The sequence below is a fragment of the Plasmodium yoelii genome (genome assembly GCF_900002385.2).
Source record: "Plasmodium yoelii strain 17X genome assembly, chromosome: 3".
NCBI lineage: Eukaryota > Apicomplexa > Aconoidasida > Haemosporida > Plasmodiidae > Plasmodium > Plasmodium yoelii.
The window spans coordinates 558,396-574,450 of record NC_036175.2 but is presented as its reverse complement, the minus strand read 5'-3'; the positions used below and the strand labels follow the sequence as shown (position 1 = coordinate 574,450).

Sequence of the window (16,055 nt, the reverse complement as noted above, 5' to 3'; positions counted from 1 at the left end):
GATTTGCAAAATCACTTTTTCAATTATGATACATTTTTTTTTTTGACCCAAGAAATATATTATTTAATATGATAAGTTTTTTAATAATTTGAAATGAAAACAAAATTGTTCTTTTGCATAAATATTCATATGAAAAATGGATACCATAATATCCATTAATATATGATTTATTATGATATAATATGTAACACAATTTGAGGGGAAAAAAAAAAAATTATTTTTTTAATTATTTTATAATTGTGATGCATGAGCATGTTTAGTGGTTTCCTTTCTTACTCTTCTTTGTTGCCTTGATCTAACTCGAACAAAACGAGAGTGGATAGCACATGAAACACAGTAGCATTGTTTTATATATAATTTAGGCAATTGAAATGTTGAATATACTGAAGCTTCTTTAATATCTCTTTGTGCAGATGTATCTACAATGTTTCTTATATTAAATCTTTTTATTGCCTTATCTTTTGGAACACATCTTCCACAGTTTGAGCATCTAAGAGGATTGACATGTCCTCTGTTGTGTTTTGATCTTCCTCCGTTTCTACGTTTCTTTGGCATTTTGTTTTAAATAAAGTTGTAATAAGAAAAAAGTCTGCAATAATATTTCAAAATAAATAAATATATTTACAAAATAAATAAATATATTTGCAAAATAAATAAATATATTTACAAAATAAATAAATATATTTGCAAAATAAATAAATATATTTGCATATATATGTATATACTAAGTAGGATACTCCTCATCAAATCACACTAAACTCATTTCAAAACATGTGTATAACATATGACCATACATGTATTATAAGATCGCGTTCTTTTAAAAATTATGTTAATTTAAACATATAAATGTTAAACCATGTGAAAAAAAATACACAAATATGCGGTAATCCCATAAATAACTCATACGCTTAGCATGTATGCATAATAAATATATCATGCAAATTCACTGTTATGTATTAAACTATTTATACTATTTATTAAAACAGCTTTGAACTGAAATTATATTTGCCAAACATTCATAAAATAGGATAAATAAAACAGGGATAAAAAACTATGTACATGTACATGTATATGTAAATATATAACGAATTCTATACATTTTAAGCATTTTATTTTTTTTTATTTTGTTTATTTGTTACCTTTTTAAAAAATTGGGATATTGAAAAATTTACGAAATGGTAAAATATACAGCCCAAACTTTTGGCTTTATTTTAAATTTTATTTAAAAATGTTTTTCTTAAAATTGTATTTTTTTTTTAATTTTAAATAAATTGTGAAAAAAATAATATTAAGTTCCCAAATCTATATAAAGGCAAACTTTCAAGGAAACAAAAATAAAACGGGAATAAATAACAAAAAAGGGTATATGTTAATTCAAAATATACTAAAAATAAGATAATTAAAATTACTATATTATTATATGCACAATTATATTTAAGCGTAATTTTATCCTTATTTATTTGTATCCAATAAATAAAATGATATTATAAGCACTACATATATTTTATTATACTAAATAATATATGATAAAAAAAAATAAAAAAAAAAAACATAATAAACAATTTTGAAAAAAATATACCAAATAAAAAATACATACATATATATATATATACATATTCTATATACATATTATTATTGCACTAAACCAAACCCCTTTTAAAACTTTTTATTTTTTAGGGAACATTTTCACAACATAATATTTTTATATATTATTTTTTTTAATAAAATCAAAAATTTAGTAAGAATTTTTAAAATTAATAATTTTCCTTTATTTTATTTTTATTTTTTTCTCTATATTATTACAGCCAAATAAATACTGAATTCCCCAAAATGTCATTTGTTGCCAAATCTCTGACAAGTGCTATTCATGCTTATGCATAAAAATATGTACATGTACATATAAACTGTATATATGTAATTATATACATAATTATGTACATAATTATATATGTAATTTATGTACATGTATATGCGTGAGGTACCACATTATATTTAAGGGCTTAAAATATTACAAGAATAATTTGTTCTAACTAAAAAAATTAATTAATTAAGCTGGATCTCTTTTTTCCCTTTTTCCAAATCACATTAAAAAAAAAAAAAAAAATTATATTATAATAACACCATTAAAAATAAGTTTTATAATTCAAGTATACACATGATATACAGAACCACATTTCAAATTTTGTAAAATATTTTAAATAATTAATGTAAAAAATATTCTCATTTTGTATGGAAATATATTATAAATTTATTTCACTTATTTATATTACTACCCCTTTTTTTACACAACATTATATATAAAACTCCAAAAGCTTAAAATTAAAGGACATTACTTATATATACTTCCTACATAATAATATTAAAAAATAGATTATATAATTTCTTTGTTTTAAAAATATATATTTAATCTTCTTCTCATTTTTTTTTCTTATTTATCTAAGGAAAATAAAAACATTATAAAATAGTTTAGAATTGTCTATTTTTCGGATCCAAACATTTCTTATATATATATATATATATATATATATATATACAAGTTAATATCCTATTCAATTTTTAATATAAATATATTTATATTTATATTCATTTTCTATAAAACCTATAAATTGAAATTTTACCACATATTATTTTTACCTGATTAACGAAAAAAATATTATCACAAGTTTTATACTTGTTGGGAATGTATCATATATATATAAACATATTACAACCTTTTTTTTTTTTTAATATCTTTTAAATTAATATATATATTTAATTCATATGAATAGAAATAAGGCAAATAATAATGTCATTAATCTTTTAATTAATGAAATTAAATTAAATGAACAGTCAGAAAATGCAACCAATTTACCTAATGAAAAGGGAATAAATATTGCAAAGTCATTTTTGAATATTAACGATTCAGGTAAAAATAACAAAAAAAAAAAAAAAAAAGCTATTTATAGCTCGAAAAAAAAGCTGAGAAAAAAATTGAGAAAAAAATTGAAAATAAAAATGAACAAAGTTGAGAATACAAATTTCATCTTGGCTAGCATTTTGTGGTACATGTAAAAAAGACCTAGCCTATGTGCATATCATCACACTTACACATGTTTCTCCATTTTTCCCTCTTTTATTTTTTTAAAGAAAACAACGATTTGCATACCAGCTCCAAATCGAAAAAAAAAAATAACGAACAAAATGAAGAGCATATAAATAGTGCAACAAATGAGGAGGATTTTGGTGATGATGTTATTGGGGATAATGAAAAAGCAGCCTTAGAATTTTATGATGACAAAATTGATAATTATGACGAAGAATATGTAAATAAAAAATATAGTAAGTCAAAATATATATATTACAAAAAAAGAGAAACAACTTCAAATTTTATTAAGTTATTTTTCACATATATACTTCGCTTTTATTTATTAGGATTTTGCACACAAAGTGAAGATTCAAGTTTATGTTGTTGTGGCTGTTTTACACCTGTTTGTTATCAAAGTCAACGGTAAGTATACACACACACACATATATGTAAATACTATATATATGTAAATACTACATATATGTAAATAATATATCACCACTAAATTATTACATATTAACACATTTTATTTTTCCGATTTTATCACCTTACTAGCCATGAATATTATGTAAATCAATATAGAAGTTTATTTGCGGTAAATGTGAAAATTAATAAAGAGACAATATTATATGAAAATGAAATTAACATAACAAAAAGTGACAACAAAATTCAACAAAATGAATGTCAAGATATCAAAAAACAAAATAAAGAAAAATCAGAAACATATAATCCCGTTTTTTGCGTAAATTGTAATAATCACATTGCTTATTTTGAAATCGAAAATTCGATTTTTCATTTTTTCGATGTATTGCCAGATTAAAGAGAAAGTACGACCCCTACACAATACACACATTACATAAATACATAAATGCATACATTACATAAATACATAAATGCATACATTACATAAATACATACATTACATAAATACATACATTACATACATATGCATACATATTTATGGGAGACTAATTTTATGCCCATCCGCAATTGTGTTACATTTTTTATTTTTTATTTTATTTTTTTTTTTTTTTTTTTTTTTTTTTTATTTTTATTTTTTATTTTTTTTTGTTCATTTAGTTATTTAAAACTTGTTTATATTATGCCAAATTAGGATATATAATAATTGTTTTATTTTTTATGTACACAGAACAAGATCGAAAATAATGTTACTCTCTAACAATATATTATGTATTTTTTTTATACTAAACTGTTTGACCAAATTTATGTTTTACGCAATTTACAAAATATGCCCCTAATCATATATTATCAGGTTTATTACAATGTAGTTATTCGTTACTATTTTGTAAAATAAATAAAACGCTATGTCTGTTATTAGGAAAATAAAATTGCATATATAAATTTTTATAATAAATAAAAAAAAAAATACAAAATGTTCACAAAGACTCTACAATATATTTTCTTTTATTCTCAAAATTGCAAACATATTTTTATTTGTTTAGTCATTTATTTAAATTTATATATTTTAATTTTTATTTGAATACTACACTTTTTATATTTAATTTCTTTTTGTTTTATTTCCTTTTATTTATTTTGGCTATAACACTCTCATTTGATAATTTATTTTATTTATTAATTTGTTCGTTTTTTTTTTTTTTTTTCATCTTCCTTTTGGGGGTAGAATAAAAATGTGCTAGCCTTTTAAATATATTATATATATATATTATTTGAGAATATTAAAAAAAATAATAATTTTTTTTTTTTTGTTAAGTATTATTATATACACTTATTAAAAATACAAATTTTATAAGATGGCTATTTATTATTTTTGAAAATTATTGCATATAATTTGTGCCTACACTATTGATAAGTTGGTAAATTATATTTTTAATTGTGCATTTACACAATTTATAAAATTTATGTATATTATATATATACATGGTGGTAAAGACTAAAATTAATAAACCTAAGTTTCAATAAAATATCATGTCAGAACAAAGTAATAATAATGAACAATCTCAAAATGAACTTAATGGAAACAATGAAAATAATGAAAATAATGAAAATAGTGAAAATAATGAAAATAATAAAAATAGTGAAAATAAATATCTTTCCCAATTGTATTCTTTTTTAAATTCCAATTATATTAAATCATCATTTGAAAGTAAAGTCGAAAATGTTCCAAACAAAAAAAAAAACAAAAATAATATATCGACTAAGAGAGCTTATAATTACCTTATTCGAAAGTTTAAGAAAGTAAATACATTTTTAAGTTGCACACATGTACATAAATAAAGACAATAATTACACAAATTTGTTACTGTTTTATTACTTTATATTTATTTTTTTTTTTTTTTTTTTTTATTATAGGTTATTGTAGAATGTGACTTATATTATGAAGAAGTTCAAATTAAAAATGAAAATGTGAAATTGATCATACATTTTTTTGGGAAAAATTCTATTACTTTAAAAAAATTATATAAAAAAAGAAAAATAATTGATAACTATTTTTTTATCCTAATTTTATTTAATATATTATCCAATTTTCCATATCCAATTTTGCCAATTCAAAAGGTACAACTTTATTATTATTCTCTATCATATAATAAAAATAGACAATTCAAAATTACTATCAAAAATGGATAATAAATATATTTCACACTTTTTTATAATAATAAAGTTTATAGATATTTGTGATAATTACATATCATATGGAATAAGCATTTTAATAAAATTAAATTCATCATTATATAATAAAAAGAAAAAAGTCCATAAAATTTATTTTGAACCGGTATGTTTTATATATCCCCATTTATTTATATAATTTCTTTCCATATTAATTTCATAACATTTTTGTGTTCCCAGTTAATATATATATGCAAAACATATTAAAAATTATTTATTTTAAATCTTCCAATAATATTCAACCTATTTTTTTCTCTCACTATAGGTATTTTATTTATTCACGGCATTGTGGAATAATCACTATTTTCATATTTCCCTTTCCAATACACTGGTAAAAAAAAAAACTAGCCATAATCGATTATTTCAACCATAAAAAATATGCACAAGCAATATATTATTATTATTATTATTTTTTTTTATTTTTTATTTTTATTTTTTTATGAACGGTTCAGATTATTTTGACTTTTTTCTACAAAATTTATATCATACTGAGTAAACTCGAAATTCGGAACGTGAATTTATTTGACAACATATATACCTTGTGCTCCTCATATGTGAACAAAGTAAATTCAATGCTATGGTACATACAAAAACAAAAAAAAATATAATGATAGAAAATTATAAATATGTAGCTTCCTAACTAAAAAGCTAAAGTATCATAACAATTGCCTGTACACATACATATTATTTGGTTATATTACAATTTATTTTGTCTTTTTTTTTTTTTTTTTTTCTCAAACCCAACTCACAGGTTTAGCATATTCCTTATAATCAAACGAATGCTAATAGATGAATGTGAAATCAAAATTATCAAAAAAAAACAGATATATTTAATTTTACCAATATTTGTAGATATAATAAAAATATTAGAAGTATATGATGAAATAATAAAGAAAACAAACATAAACCCATTAATAAAAGTGTATGAAAAATTAAAATTATTTTTATTTGAATTTTTTCATAAATTATTATACAACTTAATAACAAAACATGATACACTCCCTCGAAATATTTTCAAATATTTACAAATAAATAATAATATTATATCTAATAAAAAAAAAAAAAACAGCCATTTTAATTCTCAAAGTCTTATTAATAGAGAACGGAGTAATGCAATAAGTAGCAATCAAAATCAAAAAAAAAATTGTAAACATTATGAAAGTGAAAATAAAAAAAATTGTAAACATTATGAAAATGAAAATAAAAAAAATTCTATCGACATATATAGTAGCTTTTATAAATATGCAAATTCAATAAATGAAAAATTTGTATTTTATTCCTTTTTTGAAAATTTTGTACTCTTTAATTCTCTTAATAATGATTACAATTCTACTGAATCGATATCTTATTTATCATTTTCTTTTAATTCTTTAAATTCATTAATTAATAGCGAAAATGAACAAATTATTAAAAAAAAAAAAACAACTAGCGATTATGAAATTATATCACACACTGAAGAAAACAATACTTATGAAAATGATTTTGATAAACCATTTCAATTAATAAAAATGCATAAAAATCAAATCGAAATTTTAAATATGAAATATTATCATTTTTTTATACACAAATATAAAAGTGAAAATAAATCTATCTTACTTATCAAAAGTTATTTTAATGATTATTTATGTGCTCTTGTAAATACCTTATATATATATTCTAAAACTATATTTTTTAATAACCATATAACTGAAAATAATAGTTCAATAGAAAAGACAAACACAACATCGGAAAGCAATCACTCAGATTTGGGAAACATAAAAAGGGAGGAAGTAAATACAAGTAGTGAAACGAGCGAGCATGATAAAAGAAGCGAGCGTGACCACGACACTTTGGAAAAGTTCAACATGGTTTATTCAGAAACAATAGAAAGAGAAGATGAAGATGTTCATAAAAAATTTGATAATTTAAAAAAAAAATCCAAAAAAAATAAAAACAATACCAATATAAGTAGTGACACACAAGAATACTTAATAAATAACAACCAAAATGTCATAAGATGTTTAATATGCTTTTTAAAATTATTATATAAAAATATATTTAAAAAAATTATAATAAAAATAAAAAATTGCAAAAATATTAGTGAACTCAAATTATATTTATATATAGAAAAAATATGTGAATACAATACATATTATTGTATTAAAAGACGATTAAAAAATATATGTTTTATATTATTTTTTTCTATAACATTAAAAAATTTAATAAAAAATTATTTATATAAAATTAAAAATGAAAAAATAAATAAAAAAAATTTAGAAAATTTCCAGTCTACTTTAATTTATGATACATGTAGTTTCATTAAAATATATAATTATCTAAATAAATCTAAATTTAAAGATTTTTATCAAAATAAATATATTAATTTTTTAATTTTTATTAAAAATGTCTTAACATTACCTAAAAATCAGTTAATCAATTATCCCATAAAAAATAACCATTTCTTTTATTATATAAAAAATAAAAGAATAGATATCAATTTCGCTGATTTTGTTTCAGATTTGAAAAATAGCAATCTCCCACACACACCCAAATGGTATGAAAGCCAAAATGAAAACCAAAATGAAAGCCAAGATGAAAGCCAAAAAGAAAGCCAAAAAGAAAGCCAAAAAGAAAGCCAAAATGTAGTGCAAAAAACATTAAATAACATAATTCAATCTTTTTATTTATATAAAACTAAACCAAATAACATTTATGATTATAATTACAAACAAAATATTTTGTCTTCTCATCATTCTCCATTTCAATATACACAAAACAACACGAATCATGATGAAGACTTGAATGCTACATATTTTATTAAGTTGCAAAAAGGAGAGATTTCCGAAAATTGCGCAGAAAACGAAAGTGAAATGCTTAGTGCAAGTGACTGTGATACAAACCATCATTTTGATCATTATTTAACAATAAATAATGATATATTCAATAATTTAAAAAATAATAAAATTAAAATAAATAAATTATCTTTTGAATATCTCACAAATTACTATAATGAAAATTTTATAAGGGTTTATGTAAAAAATGAAGCAAAAGAAATTTTTGATAGAAAAATATTAATTTTAAAAAATAACAAATTATATTTTTATGATTCAGAATATTCTATATCATATGATTCATTTTATTATTTAATGGAAATTAAAAAAATATATTATTGTAATGGTTTATTTGATTCATTAATAAATTCACAAAAATTCAGTTTCCAAAATTCAACTTTTTCTTCTACTGGAGACAGCTTTTATTCAAAAAATCAAGACACTCTTTCCTCCGAAAATGAGTGGCAAAAATGTGGCTTTGACGCTAAAATTGTAAGAAAAAAAAAAAAAAATAAAAATACCAAATAAAAAATAAAAAAAAATAAAATAAAATAAAAAATAAAAGATACAAAATAAAAGATACAAAATAAACATGCATATCCTTTACAACTGTGCCTACAATTCTTGTCATTCTAATTTTATTATCTTCCCCTTTCCAGATTTTCCACAACGAATTAAGAAAACACATTCATCTTATGTTCATTGATCAGTCTTATAAAAATTTTGTAGAAAAAATAAACAATTCGTTAGTACATGAAAAAGAAAGAACATATGAATATATAAACCTTAGTTATGATAAAAATATCGAAAATGAAATTACACATGATTATTTTTTTAACAAAATAAATTATATTAAAGATTCTCAAAGTATTTTTAGTGAAAATGAAAATGAAACTAACAAAAAAAATTTATTAAATAATCAAGAATCATCTAGTATATCCGAAAATGATGAATCAGAATATCTTGATGGAAGTTTCGAAGATCCTGATAAAAAAAGTGAAACAGAATTTGATAATAAACATGATATAAAATCAGACAATAATTTTATAAGTGATAATCCATTAAATAATATATTAAAAGATAAAAATAATTATTTTTTAAATAAACATAATAATAAATTAGAAAAATACAATAATTTTGTTGAATATAAATATTCATCTAGTGCTACCGAAATATTTATTAAAAGTGAAAATATATATTTTTCAAAAAAAAAAAAAAAAAAAATTAAAATTAAAAAAGAAAAGAAAATGAAACTTTTTAAAAATATTAAAAAAAATGATATCTATAATTTATTTTATGATCAAATATCGAAATTATGCAAACATCAAAATCCTACAAAAAATAATGCAGATGATCTTTTTTTTTACAAGTCTGTCAACGGTTTATATAGTGAAGCGAATTTTGCATAATCTCTTTCCACACACATGCACACATATACTTCTTTATTTTATTCATTTTATTCTCTAATTTGTACCCCTTTAATTTCTTTAAATTTTGATACAAACCTGTCTTTTTTTTTTTACGTATTATTCCCACTTAAGCGACAACCATTATGCATTCCTTGCAAATGATTGCCGCTTTTTTTTGTTTTTCTTTATTTTTTTCTTTTTTTCTCTCCTTTTTTTCTCTCCTTTTTTTTGTTTAAATTAACCATTTTAGCGTTAGCCTTGTTAATCTACATTTCTGAGCATATATGCTGTTTATAATATATTTAATTTAAAATAATACAACACATAATATATCCTTTAAACATTTTGTTTTTATTCCCATTCCGTTTTATTTATATTTTTTTTCATTTATTACGGAAAATAGGGAAAAATGTTAAAATAATCAAAACTTAAAATAAATCATATACTTTTAAAAATAAATAATTTAAGACTTGAAAGAATAAATATCACAAAAAAATCAAATAAAAAAAAAAAAAAAAAATAATAAAACATGTAAATATAAATGAATAAAAAGCTATATGGTATAGCAAATATATTATTTTAGTTAGCCAGAGAAATCTCTTAGAATATTATTTTTCCTTTTCTCTTTTATTTCTATTCCTCTTTTTTAAAATGGTTTATTGTCACAAATTTTGTGCATCATTGATACGAACTCGTCGAAATCGATCTGCAAAACGGCAAAGGAAACGGCCAGAATAAAGAAAAAATGAAAAAAAAATGGGAAAAAAAAAAAAAATGCAAATCTAGCTATTTTTTTTCTGCGTTTGGCTATTACCATATTGTCTTTATTTTGGTCAGCCTCCCCTAAGACATCATTCCATGTTTTTTCGCTAACTGAAGTCAAGCCAAATAGCTAAAAAAAAAAAATAAATAAATAAAATAAAAAAAAAATATAAAAAAAAAAAAAAAAAAAAAAAAAAAAAAAAGATATAGCTGTTCATTTCTACGATCTACACACACACACTGTAAGTAAAAAAATAAAACCCTCGTATTATTACATTGGCAAGTTCTTCTTTTGTGATTTTTCCGCTTTTGTCAGTGTCAAATAAATTGAAGGCCCTCCTTAGCCTCTCTTCACTGAATAAAATTTGCTTATCCATGCAAACGGAAATAAATTCTGCAAATTAAGAAAAACGAATATACAAATGTGTGCAAAAGCATATGGTATAAAATAAAAAAAAATCAATCGCAACAAAACAAAACAAAACATATACTTATCTTCTCACCTGAATATTCGATATATCCATTCTTGTCGAAATCTACTTCCTTCAAAATGTTGTCGACTTCTTCCTCCACATTTTTTAATTCACCAAGTTCATTCTTAAACTAAAAAAAAAAAAAAAAAAAAAAAAAAAAATATACATATATAATATCAAAAAATATGAATTCAGCAAACAACACAAATGAATAGTCACTTACATTTCGCAAGACGTTGTATCCTTCTATAAGCTCCTTTTTGTCTAATTGCCCATCCCCATTCTTGTCAAGCTTTTTAAAAATATCCGTAAGTTCTTTTCTTTCTTCCAATGTAGTTAATTTACTACCAATAAAAAGTATAGCTGCTTGAGCTAGCTTTTGACTTCCTTCAAATTTTCTCATATTTGATAAAGCACCACATAATGTTTTTTGATCACTTTTATTAATATTGTTTGCATATTTTTTTATCCATCGACTATTTAAAGCTTCCTCAGCTGTACATCTTTTGTTATAATCATATGTTAACATTAATTTTATTAATTCTTTAGCTTCATCACTAATATTTTTCCAATCATTAAAATCAAAATAGTATTTTCCTTTTTCAACTTTTTTTATAATATCTTGATCATTTTGTCCACCAAAAGGTGGATAGCCACAAAGTAAAATATACATAATTACACCACATGACCAGACATCACATTTTTCATTATATTTTTTTTTTAAAACTTCAGGAGCTATATAATATGCAGTACCTAATCGATCTCTTAATTTATAATCTTTTGAAAAAAAAGAAGATAACCCAAAATCGACTATCTTTATATTTAATAAACTATTTTTATTTTCTAATAATATATTTTCTGGCTTTATATCTCTATGTACAATATTATGTTTGTGTAAATAGCATATACCACTTAATATTTGTTTCATAATATTTGCTGCATCACATTCATCAAATTTATGTCTGTTAATAATTTGTTCGAACAATTCTCCACCTTCATAAAATTCTGTAACTAAATAAAAATATTTTTTATCTTCAAATACATCAAATAATTTTATTATATTTGGATGGTCTAATGATTTTAACAATGATATTTCATTATATATTTCTTCATGAAACTTTTCTATATTTTTATTATCATCATTATATCTTCCTTTATCAAACTGGGATTTTTTTATTACCTTTATAGCTTTTTCACTATGCCCATTTTTTTCTTTGCATAATAAAACCTCACCATATGCCCCACTACCTAATTTACGAACTTTAAAATATGACTCACCAATTTTACCTTCTTTTTTTCTAACATACATACCAGGATTTATAGCTATTTCTTCCCCATCATTTATATCTTCTCGTTTATTATTTTTTTTTTTACTATTTACATTATTTACCTTATTTCCTCTCACATCATTTGCACTCTTACTTTGATTACACCCCATTTCATGTTAATTTAAAGAATCTCTGTCTAATTATATTTGGGTAGTTAGGGATGACTCAATGGTTGATATATTTATGTATGTGTATATATTTTACATGCACGCGAAAATCTAGCTATTTTTACAGTATATATATATATATATATATATATGTGCATATATACTCAATATAATTATACACTAGTTGTGTTTATGCCAAGTGAATGGTTGCATGAACAAATGTTATAAAAATAAAACACTAAGCTAATCAAATGCTTTCTTGTTTATGTACATATTTTTTGTTTACTTGATGGCGTACACTTTCATACGTACCTGCATGCATATATATGCATACAATATTTGTGTGTGTAAATGCGCACATATATGTATATTTATTCATTTATTTTATATATGTATATATATATATATTATATACATATATTATATACATATGACACGTACATACAATATCGTAGAAAAATTAGGGAACATCAATGGCGAAAAAAAAATTAACAAAATAAATATTTATGCAATTGGAAATCCGTCATATATAAATATACATGCACATGTTCATATTTTTTTTATTATTTTTTATTATTTTTTTTTTTAGCGTAATATAACAATAATTAATTTAACTTTTGCCAGGTAAAAGTATGTGTGTTAATTATCAAATGAATCTAAATATCGCTTTTAGGTAATAAGTATAAATATGAATGAGAATGAATAAATACTAATAATTACGAAAAAGTACAAACATCCATACTATTACTATATGTACCTTTATATATACATGCATATTTATATGCACATGCATAATATTTATATGCACTGTGTGTATTCATGTGCATATATTATACCCATTCGTATGTACATAATATAATACATACGGGTACTCAGTAAATCTTAAATATACTAAATTTCATTTATTTTTCATCTTTATATAACAAAATATGAGAGGAAAAAAAAAAAGAATTAAATAAAATGTAAAAATATTTTATATTATAAAAAAGAAAATAGTATATTACAAATTATCACCATAATATCCTGTATGTAATATACCCATATATATCTTATGTGCATATAATTACATTACCCATATCATTCACACATATATATATATATATATTTTTTTTTTCCATATAACATTGTATATATTCATCAAATTAATATTTAAGTTTATTCATAATAACATATTTAAGAAGAAAAAATTAGGATAGAATTTTATTACTCAAAAAAGACATTTCATAATTCTTGCCCTTTGCTTAACATATATATTAATACATATATAATATAGTTATTTGAGTTTTTTATTTGGCCTAAATTTTTATTCCCTAATTTATGCAAACGTATTATCATACTACTCTTTTTCTATACTTGCCAGTTTTAATTTTTGTTACTCCCTTTATGTACTAAATACATATATTTCCATTATTAAAATAGTAAAATATTCCAGCGAAACATAAAAATAAACATATTTATCAACTATATTTTATGGAAAATTGTTCCTCTCTATTTCTCTATATATATATATACATATTTTTTTTCAATAAAAAAAATGTTTAATTATTATACTCTTAACAGTGCTATGCAAAACAGTTCTTTATTTATTATACGGGCTAGCCATGTAAATGGTAAGAGATTTAAAATATAAAAGATTTTACCATTTATCTTGCGTTCTATAATTATGCTTTATTATTTAATATTCCTTTAGCATTTATCTTTGATAATATTCAATATCATGCTAAAATAAAAAACTGATGATATCCATATTGACTCAAAAAATTTATAAATTAAAACTTTATTTTTGTAATTTAAAAAAATATATATTATTGTACATATTTTATTATGTATTTACATACACTATTTATGTAAATATAAAACAATAAGTTAATTTTAATTGATAAGATGAGAAACATACAAAAAGGAAAATGTGCATATGTATATATGATCATACACCTATGGACTATTTTGCTTATTTCTACATTTACATTGGGTATATATTAGCATATATAGGTTATAAAAATGGGAATATGCAAATTTTTATTTTTTTTTGGAAAAATATAAATTAAAACAAGTAAAATTATTTAATTTCGAATGGTGGGGTCTTTTAAATTATAAAAAAAAATTGTCTAGTTCTTAATGTATAGAAACCACATTATCATAATATATTAAGAAAATAATTTGTGTGTGCTTTTTTTTATTTTTTTAATTAATATGACTGCTAGCCATTTTTTTTTTATTCATAAGCTAGCTAGCTATCTAGCTATTTTTTTTTTTTTTTTGATGAACTAAATCTATTGTTGTCATATACTTCTCACTAATTATTATTATTATTGTTGGTGTTTAAGAATTCTTTATCTTTTTCTTTTATGGACATAATTTTTTTTTTTGCCTCCTCAAGTCTCTTTCTTTCATTGTCTACCCATTCAAAATCATTGGGAGTCATAATTCGTACAGTCATGTACATAGCAAATATACACCAAGCACAAATCGATAAGCCTGTTATAAAAACTTTAAATTCAGTTGAAAATGTAGGATTATTTTTATGCTTATATTTTCTAAATGTATTTATATCTATGTTTGTTATTTTAAATTCGGGTGTGAGATTTTCTTTCCTTTTAAGTTCCAAATATCGCTTATATTCATCGTCCATTTCTTTCACACTTGGTCTCTCCACGGGATATGACTAAAGGGGAAGAAGTAAAAAAAGGGAAGTAAAAAAAGGGAAGTAAAAAAAGGGAAGTAAAAAAAATGGAAAAAATGGAATAACAAAATAGCAAAAAGGCATAGCAATTCCTACGTTCGAAATTCTCTTGGATGATAAATAGCGGACATTATTGAAAAAATTAAAAAAATATTTCCTTTTACACAAAAAAGATAAAGCCATTGTACATTGATATTTTTTTATTTTGTCATTTTGTACTACTTTTTTATTCGTTCTTTTTATGCTTTTGTGTTACCCCCCTTAACCTCTAAAATGTTAAATACAAATAAAATTTATTTCAGCAAACTTTATTAGTAGAATGAAATAACTCACTGAATTTGAGGGAAAAAAAAAGGGGGACATATGCTACTAAAATAGAAAAATAAAAAAATACCAGCACAATATGGTGTATATATAATAAATAAAAACACAAAAAAATGAACGAAATGAACGAAATGAACGAAATGAACGAAATGAATAAATTAAAATGTCATTCAAAGAATTTACAATCTTAATGGTGTGGTGATTGAATTTTATTTTTATTCAATTAAAATGCACATTACAATGTATAGTAATAAAATGATATTTTTTTTAACAATAAAAATACTTTTTCAGTTTTTAGGCAAATTAAAAAAAGCTAGTTTTCTTTTAAAATATAATTGTGTGGAAATTTCATAAAAAAATAATTATAATTTTATCATCGCTAATTTGGCTAGTGTCCATTGCTGTTGTTACCATTCCCTAATTATTGTAATAATCATAATAATGGACGA

At 21.6% G+C, this 16,055-nt stretch overlaps 5 protein-coding genes across 5 annotated transcripts; 2 read left to right on the top strand and 3 right to left on the bottom strand.

Annotated features, from left to right (window-relative positions):
- Positions 1–231: 231 nt before the first annotated feature.
- Positions 232–555, bottom strand: PY17X_0315000 (ribosomal protein S26e; the record flags this gene model as incomplete). The annotated part of the gene is made up of 1 exon (XM_719950.1): positions 232–555. One exon carries the CDS (start codon positions 553–555, stop codon positions 232–234), a length of 324 nt encoding a protein of 107 aa, XP_725043.1.
- Positions 556–2,760: 2,205 nt separating this feature from the next.
- PY17X_0314900 (E2F-associated phosphoprotein, putative) lies at positions 2,761–3,884 on the top strand (the record flags this gene model as incomplete). The annotated part of the gene is made up of 4 exons (XM_022954999.1): positions 2,761–2,905; positions 3,127–3,318; positions 3,412–3,487; positions 3,620–3,884. 4 exons carry the CDS (start codon positions 2,761–2,763, stop codon positions 3,882–3,884), a joined length of 678 nt encoding a protein of 225 aa, XP_022811488.1.
- Positions 3,885–5,011: 1,127 nt separating this feature from the next.
- Positions 5,012–9,929, top strand: PY17X_0314800 (conserved Plasmodium protein, unknown function; the record flags this gene model as incomplete). The annotated part of the gene is made up of 7 exons (XM_022954998.1): positions 5,012–5,281; positions 5,396–5,599; positions 5,706–5,816; positions 5,976–6,041; positions 6,163–6,290; positions 6,462–9,012; positions 9,180–9,929. The coding sequence occupies 7 exons, from the start codon at positions 5,012–5,014 to the stop codon at positions 9,927–9,929; spliced, it is 4,080 nt and encodes a 1,359-aa protein (XP_022811487.1).
- A 646-nt stretch (positions 9,930–10,575) lies between these two features.
- Positions 10,576–12,602, bottom strand: PY17X_0314700 (calcium-dependent protein kinase 1, putative; the record flags this gene model as incomplete). Its single annotated transcript, XM_022954997.1, has 5 exons — positions 10,576–10,635; positions 10,744–10,821; positions 10,967–11,085; positions 11,195–11,294; positions 11,388–12,602. The coding sequence occupies 5 exons, from the start codon at positions 12,600–12,602 to the stop codon at positions 10,576–10,578; spliced, it is 1,572 nt and encodes a 523-aa protein (XP_022811486.1).
- Positions 12,603–14,895: 2,293 nt separating this feature from the next.
- PY17X_0314600 (conserved protein, unknown function) lies at positions 14,896–15,465 on the bottom strand (the record flags this gene model as incomplete). Its single annotated transcript, XM_022954996.1, has 2 exons — positions 14,896–15,264; positions 15,379–15,465. 2 exons carry the CDS (start codon positions 15,463–15,465, stop codon positions 14,896–14,898), a joined length of 456 nt encoding a protein of 151 aa, XP_022811485.1.
- Between the last annotated feature and the right edge of the window lie 590 nt (positions 15,466–16,055).